Source organism: Ambystoma mexicanum, chromosome 13, assembly GCF_040938575.1.
Source record: "Ambystoma mexicanum isolate Mex_15411 chromosome 13, UKY_AmexF1_1, whole genome shotgun sequence".
Taxonomy (NCBI): Eukaryota; Metazoa; Chordata; class Amphibia; order Caudata; family Ambystomatidae; genus Ambystoma; species Ambystoma mexicanum.
Genome location: NC_090938.1, coordinates 793,299,066 through 793,312,572, shown reverse-complemented (window position 1 = coordinate 793,312,572; position 13,507 = coordinate 793,299,066). Strand labels below are relative to the sequence as shown.

Below are 13,507 nucleotides of genomic sequence, written 5' to 3'. Positions count from 1 at the left end.
ATCTCAGCCGTCAACAATCTAGGACTACGGGTAATGTAAGGATGCCTCGCTACACTAAGGTGTTTTCTAAAAGAAGTAAGCAATGGGTCATCAAACCAGTCTGAGGAAATGGAGTTCGACTTTGTAAAAAGCCTTATTGTTGCTGTACTCGAGAAGCACAGATATGGAATTTTGAACGTTTCTGTGCAGAGCACTGATGCATTGCCACCGAACATTGCCACTGTGCCATGTCCACCCAAAGCAGAGCTGGTTGTAAAGTACAAATCCCGGTTTAAATAATCGTAATATGATTGTCTTTTTGTAAATAAATGTTATTGTACAGTGTACATACAAAGTATGCTAACCCTAACCCCTCCCTTCACCATCCTGGGTGGCGAACAACCTGGGTGTCATGTTTGACTTCTCTCTCATATCGCGGACCTTGTCAATATGTGTATGTATATATTTTTGTTGCTGTAACTAAGTTTCGCAAGGCTTGCGTATTGCTAATAATAAAACAAACAATAAATCTCACTTTCAACTCAACTCCTCATGTACGTTCCCTGACCTTCCCCCAAAAAGTCAATGGGCCTCATTACGAGTCCGTCGGTAACCGAGGCGGTAAAACCGCCTGGTTACTGCCGGACTCGTATTACCATTCCGCCTCCGTGATTCCCGGAATTACAACCCCGGTTTTCCAGGAATCACGGAGGCGGAATGGTGTTAATCCCCATTCCCATTGAGTCCTATAGGACTCAATGGGAATGGGGATCATGGAAACACCGGCCGCATCTCGTAATGCTGCCAGTGTTTCCTCATCCGTCTGCAGGCGGGCGGTGTTAAACCCACCAGGTCAGACCTGGCGGGATCATCACCTCCCGCCTGCAGGAGTTGTGATCGCCCGGCATGGAAACAACGGTGGCAGCGGGTTTACCGCCACCGTTGTTTCCATACCGGGTGATCTGTAATGAGGCCCAATGTCTCCATAGTTATGGTTCTCTAGGGCTGCAAAGCTTGTGGACAACGAGGACAAAATTGGGGGCCTCAGAACGCGCCAAGCGAACCGTTGCAGATGGGAGAGAGCCAGTTCACATTTGCACATTGAGGCCTAGTACATGGATTCGAAAATTCAAGTTCTCACAGATGGCTTTACTACGGGATGTTGCAAAGTAAGAATGTATGCTCCTTTAGAGTGAAGGTCAGCAGCTTTGATTTTCAGCTGGCGGCCTGAAGAGGCCCACAACTCACACTGGCAGTATAAGGTTCTATTGTTTTTTGACCTTGAGAGACAGGGACCATGCCGAAAAGACTTCATTTGAAGGAAGGGTGCAATAACGTAAGAGACGATAAGGCAGAAAATTCTGAAACTAGACCGAGTTTCATGTTAGTTCAGTATACGAAAAATCGTTGTCAAGAGCACAGTGGGATTTACGGACTGCATTACGCAGAGACACATTGGAAATTGAAAATATAATGTAAGTAACTCTTTAGACGCTTTTATACCGGAATGAAGAATTAATGAATGGATGAATGAATGAATGAAGAGCAAGTAAAACGTTTGTGGGATCGTCTTTGTACCGGGCACATGGGCATGCAGGTCCACATTCCACACGCATGTAGACAGTCGTTTCTCATTGTGTGTTAACCTCGATTTATTTCGTTAGTTTTCGCATTGATTTTAGAGCCGAACATACTCCATTGCACTATCCTAGAAAGCAAATAGTTTCAGATTGGCCGTAATAAATAAAATGAATAATATTAATAAAGATCAGCTGGCGAGACCAATTATAATTTTCATGTTTTCAAAACCGGTATATCCTACCCTACTGCTACCGCCACCAGTTTCAGACCCCGGCAGATGGTTTCTTCAACCGCCAGCTGCAGCTTATCGTAAACAACTGCACCACTTTGACGATCTTATGGGACGATCGCCAAGGGTCCATATGCCCTTACGCGGTACTAGCAGCTAGAAGCAACATATCAACCTTTACGCTGGCCTAGTGCCTAGTTGATGGAACAGCCTTGCGGTTCACCGTGCGACCAAAGTGCTTCTTTTAACGAAAACCAACACCCTGTGTACCATAAAGTAACAGCGCGTGACTCACGATAAAACGGAACAGGATTTGCGGATAGAGAGAAAAGAAAAAAAAAATAGATAAATGTACTTTACCAAATGTACCGTGTTGCTGTTTGATTTGAAAGTACAGTTTCATATTCCAAATTGTGGCGCGCTGTGTTGCGAGTTGATATGTGTTGGTTTCCGGGTTCTGTGTGAAGTCGCGCAGAAGACGACTGGGTGCGTTTTCCTACGCAGCACAGTAACGTCACGGAGAGAGGCGGGGAATATGAATGTTTTGAAAATGTCAGGCTCAGGGGCGGGGGATATGATTTAGTGCCGCAAAAGCAGGTCAGCCAGGGCGATGGGGCAAGTGATAGGATTATCACAAAATGGCAGCGCCCTGATGCCCGTTTTCACGTGCGTTTAATGGATGAAAAGTCGGGTAAGGTCCATAGGACATTTTTCTAAAATCGAGCGACTTATGCTTAAAAACACATGGCCGACCCGTAGGGACAATAAAACAAGTTGCCCGAATCATTCCTTTAAATACCAAACTCTAATGCTGCAGGAGCCAGGCATTCAGGTTCAGCGATCCTGGGTCGTGGTGCAGAATTGCGCCTCCTTCCCTGCCGAGAAGATCCGCGAACACTGGCAGCTTGACTGGAGGAGACGCCGACATACTGAGAAGGTCCGGGTACCAGATCTGCCTAGGCCATGCCGGTGCGACGAGGATCATCCTGCACCGGTACTGTCCAAGTTGACAGAACCGAAGTAGAAGTGGCAACGCGTACAGAAACAGGCCTTCCCAAGGGAAGGAGAACTGGTGAACCTCTGGCACTTGGTGTTCTTCGCGCCGCAAATAGATCGATCTGCGGACTGCCCTATTTGAGGAAAAGGTTGTCCACTTGACCCTGCCGAAAGCTCCCACTCATGGCAAGAGCGCAGCTTCCTGCTGAAAGAGTCAGCGACTGTATTCTTTACCCCGCCAGGTGAAACGGAACGAGGAACATCCTGCGCCTCTCAGGATAGCACCAGGGATCTGGTGCCCCCCCCGCTTCCGGATGTAAAACATTGTGCTGGTATTGTCCATGAAGACCCTCACCACCTTGAGGGACAGCAGAAACGACCATAGGGCCCAAAACAAGTTCCAGTACGTTGATGTGTAGAATCTTCTCTTCCGGCAGCCACAGGCCTCTGGCATGAAGACGTCTGGTGTGGGCTCCCCATCCTTCTAGGGAAGTGTCCGTCCTGACCGTCTCCTGGTACAGGGGGCTCTGGAAGTCCGTGCCCCCGAGGATGTTGGAGCACATACCCCACCACCTTATCACCTGACGGAATTCCTCGTCGAGCAGGATCCTGTCCTGGAAGCCTCTGGACACCATGACCCAACGGGCGTCGAGCAACTCCTGTAGCGGACGCATATGCAATCTGCAGAGCCGAATCAGGTATATGCATGATGACATAATGCCGAGCAGCGACTTGATGATCCTCACTGTGGCGATCTTCAGTGCTAACAGCCATTGCACCTTGCCTAAAATGGTCGCTATTCTCTCCTCCGACGGAGCGCCAGGCAGGAAACTGTGTCAAGCCTGGATCCCAGGAACAGCGCATCCTGCGATGGAGTCAAACATGACTTCACATAATTCATGAGAACCCCCTGGTCCGTCAGCAGCCGGTCCTTGCTTTGTGATTGACGTCGATGTCCTTTGACTTGGCCCGGATGAGCCAGTCGTCCAGATAAGGGTACACGTGAATCCCCTGTGAATTTTTGAATTTGAGTTATTTATAACGCACACACAACGAACTTAATCGATCCTGGCGCAGATGGAACAGTAGACCGAGTAGAGGGAATTCGATCACTTAGATACTTAATGCCAATGACGTTCACAGAATGTGAAGTATAAGAGCAGCTCCTATTTAAATAGGTAAGTCTTTAGCCCTGCTCTGAAAGTCAGAAGGGAGTTAGCCAGCCCTTCTTAGGTTCTGTGGGAGGCTATTCCACAGTCTTGGTGCAGCAACTGAAAAACTGCAGTCTCCTCTCGAGACACAGGGCCTCATTACGAGGTAGGAGGTAGCCATGGTGCTATTAGCACCATGGCTACCCCCTTACCGCATTCCGGGTCTGGGTTCCCGAAATAGGGACTTACCGGGTCATTCCAACCTTGGAGGACCCGGTAAGTCCCCATTCCGGGAACCATTCCCCATTACCATTCGAGCCCCCATAAGCCTCAATGGGAATGGGGATGGAGCTAATAACGGTACCGCAATTTGCTGTACCGTTATTAGCCCTGAAGTCCCTTAACGGGTCCCTTCCATAACGCCTGGCACCCGCTAAGGGACCTCGGAATAGTGTGGTAAGGGATTATCGGCACCGGTGTCCTTACCGGTGCCGGTAATCCCTTACCACCTACCTCATGAGGCCCACAGTTTGTCTTGGGACTAGTAACCAAAGATTGTTCTTCCGACCTTAAAGCCTGAGCCAGATGATACAACTTCAGTTTATTCATTAAGTAGCTTGGTGCCAACCCATTAATACATGTAACGCTCACCTGATTCCCGCAGAGGCGCCGGTCTTGACTGGGTGAATGCTGTATCTTCAAAGGTGATGTGTAAAACACGGTTGGCTCTTTGGGCTGGACCTCTGTGCACTGTATGTTTGACTCGAAGAGTAAGATGTCTGCAGATAGAAAATATGGGATTAATGAACTGGGGTTATTGGGTGCCTCTCTCCTCTTCCCTTTCTCTTCTCCTGTAGAACCCCAAAAGGTTAACGCCCTCACCTTAGGTAAGTGAACGCCGAGCTCTCCATCTGCCTCGGGGCAGGGTGGCGTAACCAGTTTCTTCACTGGATAAGGGTGCAGGCCTCTTGACCTCAGAGGACTGCTGTCCGTCGTTAACTGCACGAACGGTAAGTTCTGGGCACTTCAAATGTCTTAAAAGTCTTTTGTAATGATATCTCTTGTTTTGCAGGGTTCCGGCGATGGCGGATGGCGGGCTGATGAGAGTTGAGGATCGAACCCGCGTGAGGAATAGAAGCGCCTGGAAGCACGTAAGTAAGCGCTTGTAGCCTGCTTCACGATGCGCACTAACTGTCCCTTTTATCTTGCAGGTACAAGTTCGGAGCTTTAGAGAAGCTGAAGGGTGCTGGAATACCCACTGGATTCGGCGTGGGAAGGAGTAATGGCACGCGAGTAATAAAGTTGCCCAATGTCTTTAAACGCACCTTCTTTTGTCTTTCAGATGCGGGATGCAGCGCCGAAGGCCTCCGGAGCGTGCGAAGAGCTGGTAAGCTTTTGTCTTTCAGATGCCGGAATGCAGTGCGAAGACCTCCGGAGCATGCGAAGAGTAGGTAAGCCTTTGTCTTTCAGATGCCAGAATGCAGCGCGAGGCGTTGGTGACAGCCGATGGACCAGGTAAGAGATGCGCTGCCACTGAAGACCGTAGTGCTAACCTGTTCTTTCTTTGTCTTTACAGGTGCTGCTGAAGACTGGATTCCAGGATGGTAAGCCTTTGTTCCCTTAGGCCCAGGATCAGAAGCAGAAGACACGATGAGCGTTCTGCTGCAGAGAATGCAGAATAACACAAAGCAAGATTCATCCATCGGGTGTGGTTTAAATAGTCTCCTGTAGTGCTTAGGTGTCTCCTTCCACAGCCACGCCTAGGTAAGAAAAGAGTTCCTGCTTTCCAGAAGAGTTCCAGTGTTCTGAACCTAGGGAGTGGCTCCTGCCCCACCCAACAGGAAAAGTAGTCCCAAACAGAAGAGGATCAGGGGTTCAACTGGCAGGTAAGTAAGCAGCATGGTCTGCTGCAGGTAAGTCCACCCAAGCATTATGAGCCCGGCTCTTCCAGCGCTGGGACTGGGTATCTTTATGAGCCTGGTGCCACTGGTGCCAGGACAGGGTCCAAAAGGTCCCAATTGGGACTGGCTGGCACTCGGAACCGGGGTTATGGGTCTGCTTCCAAGGGAGTCGGGCAAGTCCTGATCTTTTGGAAGCAGAGATCATGACAATACATTTATACACTAAGCACCCAATCTTGAATTTTATGTGGTCCTCTACTGCTAACCAATGAAGGGAGCAGCAGAGGCCTGAGGTTGAGGAAGTTTTGGATACCCCAAATACCAGTCTTACACCTACATTTTGTGCTTTTTGTAAGCGATGAATCTATTAAGCCGGAGCTCCAGCCACAAGTCCATTACAATAATCTAGTTTGGAATTAACCAGAGCTCCCACAACCAAAGCAGGTTCAGTATCAGGTACATAAGGCAATGCTTGACGTAAGAGACAAATGTTATAGAAAAACTGACAGTACTTTGGCTGAGACTTGGCCACTACAGCCCAAATCACTCTACCAAACACAGCCTAGATTTTTATCCTCTGTGGCATATTTAAGGCTAGACCCCAAAAACATGGGCCATCGGAGGGCTGTTTTTCCCCTTGAATAGGCGTTTAGGTCCAAACAAAATAACCTCTGTTTTTTGGGGGTTGAGTTGCAGCCAGTTTTGCGCCATTCAGGCTGGTATTTCCTCCAAACATTTGCCTACCTTGGCAAGAGCATCTTCCACATCATCAAGCCTGATGTACTGCTGCGTATCATTAGGGTATGAATGGAATCTAAGATTGTATTTCTCCAGAATATCCATAAAGGGGCGAATGTAAATATTGAATAGAAGAGGGGAAGTGCCGAACCCTGTGGTACACCACAGGACTGGAGGAGGATTTTAGAAATAAATCCTCCCACCTGTACACACTGTACACCTCTAGCCGAAGATGGGCCGCTACCGGAGCCAGGCACTTGGTGAAGACTATGGGCGCCGACTTCAGTCTGAAGGAAGAGCCTTGAACTGCTAATGCTTCCCCTGCACGAAGCACAGAAACTTGCAATGCCTTTTGTGTATGGGGATGTGGAATTATGCGTCCTTTAGATCCAATGACAGAAAGTCTCCCTGCACCAGCTGGCCGAACACGTGTTGCAGAATGAGCAGGAGTCGTCGTAGGTCGAGAATGGGCCTCTAGCCCCCTGTCTTCTTTCTTATGAGAAAGTATCTTGAATAGACTCCAGAGCCCCGGAGATGCTGTGGGACCAGTTCTATCGCCCCTTATCTTAACATGGGCCAGAACTCCAGCAGCAGCTGAGGGATGTGCTGTTCCTGCCGGGCCACTGATGGTATCTGCGGACACTTTCATTGAAATTCTAGTGTGTCCATGGGTGAGAGTATCCAGCACCCAACGATCGGTGGAGATTGTATCCCACACGCTGATCAAGTTCGCCAGCTGTCGTCCCCACCAGTGTGCATGGGTGGGGGCCAGACGTCCTGGCCAATTCAATCTTGCTTAGATGTCGACATCGCTGCCGGTGGCCACCTCCAAAGACCTTGGAACGACCCCTGGTGGCTTCCCGGGTCAAGCAGCGGGAAGGCTGGCAGTAAGAGGGTGAGCCCCCGCGGAAACATTTCGAATACCTGTTAGACATCCCTCCTGAGGGACGAAAGGACGGTTGTCGTTGCTGCAGAGTTCCCAGGGAACAGGCAGTCTCCGTGTCCATCTTGATAGCCTGGAGGGATTCATCTACGGCCTTCCCGAACAGGTTGTCTCCGTCTAACGGCATGTCCAGAACCCTTGTCTGGACCTCCTGTTTAAAGTTGATGCCAGCCACGATGGCGAAGGCAAACCCTGTTGACCATCTGGTGGAACCCTGTGTCCGCAATGTACAGGGTCACTGTGATGGCGTGGTCGCATGCCACTTCGCCTTCCTGGAGGATCTCCAAAGCCTCAACCCAGCTTGTCATTGGGGAGGAAATCCAGGAGGGGAGCCATCTTGTACCAAAGCTCCCTGTTGTATCTGGCCACCAACGCCAAGGCGTTAGCAGCCTCGACTGTTGTCGCTGCTGAGTAAATGACCTTTCTACCCATTGAATCAAATTTCTTTCCCTTGTTGTCCGAGGGTGTAGAAGATTAAGATGCCGAACTGGACAATTTTTTTCCTGGCGGCCACCGAGTCCGGTGTTAGTTGAGATCGAAGACACTTGGGTGCAGTGTCCGCCACCCTGTACTTCTACTGTAGAATTTCTAGACTGTCTCTTTGCCGGAGCTGAGGCAGAGTTCATCAGCAGTGCCAGCCCCTAATCCCAAACGTCATCCAGGAGTGGGACCGAAAGGATTGTCTTCCTCTTCGCCTCCCGGCACTGATACAAGAAGCCCTTCACCTCCGGGATGAGCTGGAAAAGCTCTGATACACGGGCGTTCATGGAATGGAAGGATCCCACTTCATCCAATGGAGAAGCCCTCGGCTGTGGCGATGGGAGGTCTCCCAGCCCGCTGTCATCTGTGCCCATCGTTGCTGTGTCCGACTCAGTCTCCCTGGGGGGGGCAGGCGACGGCTGGAATGGAGGTGCAGGATGCCTCTTCCTCTTCTTCGCCGGAGGTTCATGCGGTGTAAACGGGGTAACCGGCAGTGGTGTAGCCGGAGGCACCACCAGTGGTGCAGACAGCATCCTCCTCTGAATCTCCGACACCAGCGTGTGGAGGGTCGAGAGGATGTCTTGCGAGAGGTCTCTAGCAGGCACCTGATGGGTGAGGGGGAGGGGGGTTAGGAGGTGGGGAGGGTCAATGGGCCCAGTGCCAACGTCGTATTAACGTTGTTGTTTCCGTTGCCTCCGGCGGGCGTCGCTCCAACGTTCTCCTCACTGTCGTCACCCTGAATGGTGTAGACGTAAAAGGGTCTCCTCCTCGGACTACGAAATGTCTGTTCCTTGGAGTTCCTCTCTGCTTCCCCCACGCCTTCTTCGGGTCCTGGGGGGTGGGGGGGGGGGGGATTGGTCTCGGGCTGAGGTCTGGCATCCTCTTCTATGAAGTTTGGCATCCTCTTCTATGAAGTTTTCTCAACTGGCTTGGCTGAAGCCTCGCTCCTGGGAGGAAGAGCCACTCTGGCTGCCATCGAGGTACCCTGGACCGGGTCCGCTCCCACTGCCTTTGTGAGGGAACCCACCACCAACTGGATGAAGGACGACGAGTTGGTTGGGTGCACCTGGGCCTTCACGGGCTAGATGGATCCCTTTGTCCTGCTTGGCCTTCTCCTTCGAGGCCGGTTCAGATACCTTGTCCTGCTTGGCCTTCTCTTTCATGGCCGGGATGGACAACTTGTCCTGCTTGGCCTTGTACTGCTTGGCCTTCTCAGGCATCTGCCGCAGCTTCCCGGGGATAGCCGACTTCCTCTGGACGAAGAGCTGGAACGGTGGCTGGAGATCGAAGCCGAAGGAGAGGACGACGTGCCCTGGCAGTTGCAGGACCCCCTCCCAATCAGCGGTGACCCCGATGAAAGAGAACTCGCGGTACTTGGCCTTGTGTTGGGCCCCCACAGATTGAGCGCCCTCAAAAGGTCTTAGAAGCCCACTCAGGTTGCCTGGATCCGGAAGAGGCATGCCTCTGAACCACCTGGAGTAGAGGCCCTGGCCTTCAGCCACATCGCCAACCGGTCGTGTCGATCCTTCATCATGCGCTTGGTGAAGCCACGGCATATCTCAAAATCTTGTTCTTTATGCGTCGGGTGTAGGCAATACAGGCACTGGGAATGTTTGTTGTCTGAGAAAACATTCTGCAAACCGCAGTCGAAGCAAAGCTTGAAGAGGGAAGTGCCGTCCTTCTCATCCGGCATGATCCGAGCAGTGTAGGCCTGAAGAACTTCTGGAAGCTTCCGAGAAGAACACTCAACGATTTCTGCCCTTGAGGGGCCTGAAAGATGCCGAAAAACAGGTCCCGTTAATTGGAAGGATAATCGATGGAGCACACGGTCTCGATTGACTGAAGAATAGAGGTTTCCTATCAAAAAAGTGAAAAAATGCAGAAAAACTCAAAAAGCGAAATGCAAGGACTCCCAACACTTGAACGTGCTGTAAAAATTTGAAATCTGAAAATGGCTTCCAGAGGAGTGGTGTAGGTGGAGGGCAGTCATTGGCTAGAGGCAGTATGACCTAGAGCTCAGCGATTGGTTTATAGGAGAAAGACAGTTCAGAAATGAAACAAACTGATTTTCTTTAACCCAGGATTCCCAGCTTGACGACAGGGAATATTCATGAGCATTTGAATCCATGCCAGACCCCATGCTGGAGGATACTGGGATGTACAGCTGACATGTATAGTAGCAGATGTCAACAGTGCACGGGGGCCTCCTGCATTGATAACCCAGGCAGGGAGGGAGGGAGGCACGCTGGCTACCGCAATACCGTCCTTGACTACAGAGGCAAAGACAAGCCAACAGGTTCTGCATAGTCGGGAGTCAGAAATAATGGACAGCAAACCAAACTGTACTGAGCCCAAGGTTGCAAGTAGCAATGAATGCGAGGAACTGATGAACAAAGAACTTGTGTGTTTGTGAACTTGAAGAGAAAGCCCAGTTAAGATCCAGGTGCAGAGGGGTCCGGTGCTACGTGGTTTTGAAACTGCAAATATCAGAAAGTCCTAGGAGAGGATTGCGTGAGGCGTCAACAGTTGTTCTAGAAGGGTCACGTAAAATCCTTTGTATAATCGTAAGTCTCTGACCCATTGCCAAGAGAAATCTAGGGGAAGGGAACCCCTTTGCTTTCTGAGAAAGATTGTTGAACTGTGAAATAAGGCAAGTGTGAACCCGACAGAGGTATGCTGAAAGAAAGCTAAGAGAAGGAGAACCAACGCTTTCTGATGAAATTGAACACAAAGTAAAGTGTATAGTTGGCAAACGAGAACCTGACAGAAGAGGGCTGCCTACAAGTTGGTGTGAAGTGTGATACACTCTGGAACACTGTACCGATGAGTAAACCCGGGTGAGGGTTGTTCACAATGGTGTTTGTTTAAAAAGAAATTGAGGATCCTGAATGTTACGAGCTGTATTTGAAAGGCTGTAGTGAACCCAACAGAGGGTGGTACACATTGCAAGGAGGATCGAAGCCCAGTGGAGGGAGATCCTAGAGGCGAAGAGCAATCGGCCAAAGTGCAATATCACCGAAGGAACTTTAGTTTATGTTGTTTTGAACCAGCAGGCCTTCTAAGGCAAGAGACTTTGAGGAAAGAGACTTCACCCCTGAAGGTGCTGGTATTGTTGAACTGGAACTGTAAACCTCACGCTAGCGAGACCTAGGATTGTGCTATGCTCAGATGTCCCACCTTGTCTCATGCTTAAAACGTGGAGAAGGCAGACCCAGCCATACCATCCTGACTTTTTGTGAACACTTTTTTTTCTTCTGGTGAACATTAACCCACACTCATTTTGTAACTTAGTGGTAAGGACTGGCAATAATTCTTTTTTTTAGTAGAGGTCCTTTTTTATTTGGCAAGACGCCACTAGGACTGCCTTATTATCCGATGGTCGTAGCTTTCTCCCATCTTAGATTTAGGTTTAGATTAGGTGTTTATCTCACCCATTGTAAAGTTCAATAAACACCCTTAAACTATGATCACTTGTGTCTGTCTTTACTGTTGCCACCATGAGTTCCTTACAGGTCCATCCCCCAGCAGTGGAGAGACCGGGTGCCTGAGGTCCATCTCCCAGAAGTGGACAGCGGGTGCGTGAGGTCCAACTCCCAGAAGTGGACAGCGGGTGCGTGAGGTCCATCTCCCAGAGGTGGCTAGCGAATGCGTGAGGTCCATCTCCCACAGGTGGCTAGCGAATGCGTGAGGTCCATCTCCCACAGGTGGATAGCGGGTGCGTGAGGTCCATCTCCCAGAGGTGAATAACGGGTGTGTGGGGACCATCTCAGAGGTGGACAGCAGGTATGAGAGGATCTAACCCCCGAGAGGTGGATAGAATGCGTGCAAGGTCTTTCTCAGAACTTAAGAGCAGGTGTGAGAGGTCTATCCCTAAGAGGTTGATGACAGGTGTGTCAGGGCTCTCCCTGAAATTCGAGTGTGTGGAGAAGGGGAGCAATGTGTGTGGTGGTGGAGCGAAAGGGGAGTTAAGGGGGGGGGGGTTAAGTCCCCCTTTTACCAGCGCAGGTGAAAGTGGGGGAGCTCTCCAAGGGGGTTTAAAAAAGAAGAAAATAGTAATTTCCTATCCTTTGAAGGCTGTTCCAAATCGGCCTAAAAAAGCAGCCTTTTGTGGATTTGATCAGGCAGGTTTCAGACATAGAACCATAGCAGACATGGGTCTAAATCAGAGAGGTGGGTATCGGGTGTGAGGTCTATCAACAGAGCGCCACATAGCAGGTGTGTGAGCTCTAGCACTGAGCATTGCTTAGCAGGGCTGTGGCAAGCCTACCGAGGCAGATAGCAAGTGTGTACCATTTACCCCTGCACACCAGATAGTAGGCATGCAAAGTCTATCCCAGAGTGGCAGACAGCAGACATGCAGGGTCTATCGAGGAGTGGCAGACAGCAGGCATGCAAGGTCTATCGAGGAGTGGCAGACAGCAGACATGCAGGGTCTATCGAGGAGTGGCAGACAGCAGGCATGCAGGGTCTATCGAGGAGTGGCAGACAGCAGGCATGCAGGGTCTATCGAGGAGTGGCAGAAAGCAGGCATGCGGGGTCCATCCCAGAGTGGCAGACAGCAGGCATGCGGGGTCCATCCCAGAGTGGCAGACAGCAGGCATGCGGGGTCCATCCCAGAGTGGCAGACAGCAGGCATGGAGGGTCTCTCCCAGAGTGGCAGAAAGCAGGCATGGAGGGTCTCTCCCAGAGTGGCAGAAAGCAGGCATGGAGGGTCTCTCCCAGAGTGGCAGACAGGCATGCAAGGTCCCTCCCAGAGTGGCAGACAGAAGGCATGCAAGGTCCCTCCCAGAGTGGCAGACAGAAGGCATGCAAGGTCCCTCCCAGAGTGGCAGACAGAAGGCATGCAAGGTCCCTCCCAGAGTGGCAGACAGAAGGCATGCAAGGTCCCTCCCAGAGTGGCAGACAGAATGCATGCAAGGTCCCTCCCAGAGTGGCAGAAAGCAGGCATGCAAGGTCTCTCCCAGAGTGGCAGACAGCAGGCATGTGAGCTTTACCCCTCAGCAATGAATAGCATCATGGATGCAAGGTCTATCCTTCAATGATGGATATCCGGTGTGTGACGTCTGCCCCTCTACACTGGTGAGCTTACCATGCTGATACTCATCCTGCAGCGCTGCAAGGCGCTCTCTGTTCTCCTCCACAGCCCTGCAGCTCTCCTGCAGTTCAGCCTCAGCCACACTGAGCCGCTTCTGGAGCTCTTGCACCATATCCTCCTTCTGTTCTTGTAGCTGGATGAGTCGTTGTGCTAGCACCTGCTCCGACTCCGCCCTGTCCTCCAGGGCCTCCTTCAGCTGGCCTATCATGGCCTGCTGGTCACGCAGCTCAGCATCCACTGAAAGGGGCGAGGAAAGGAAATATCAGATAGGGACCTAGTACTTGTCCCAGACAGCAGCAACAGACCCTGGACTCCCAATCAAGACACAAAGGAAACATGAAAGGCAACAGGCACCAAAGAGCATCAACAGTCCCAGGACTCCCAATCCAGACACAAAGGAAACATGAAAGGCAA

The 13,507-nt window shown here is 50.8% G+C and overlaps 1 protein-coding gene across 2 annotated transcripts in view; it reads right to left on the bottom strand.

Moving 5' to 3' along the window:
• The window catches only part of CCHCR1 (coiled-coil alpha-helical rod protein 1), a 166,489-nt gene that overhangs the window by 51,976 nt on the left and 101,006 nt on the right, over window positions 1–13,507 (bottom strand). For both annotated transcript variants that reach the window (XM_069635185.1, XM_069635186.1), the window contains one exon: window positions 13,088–13,330. In XM_069635185.1, coding sequence (XP_069491286.1) covers window positions 13,088–13,330 — 243 coding nt within the window. The remainder of the gene's footprint in view (window positions 1–13,087; window positions 13,331–13,507) is intronic.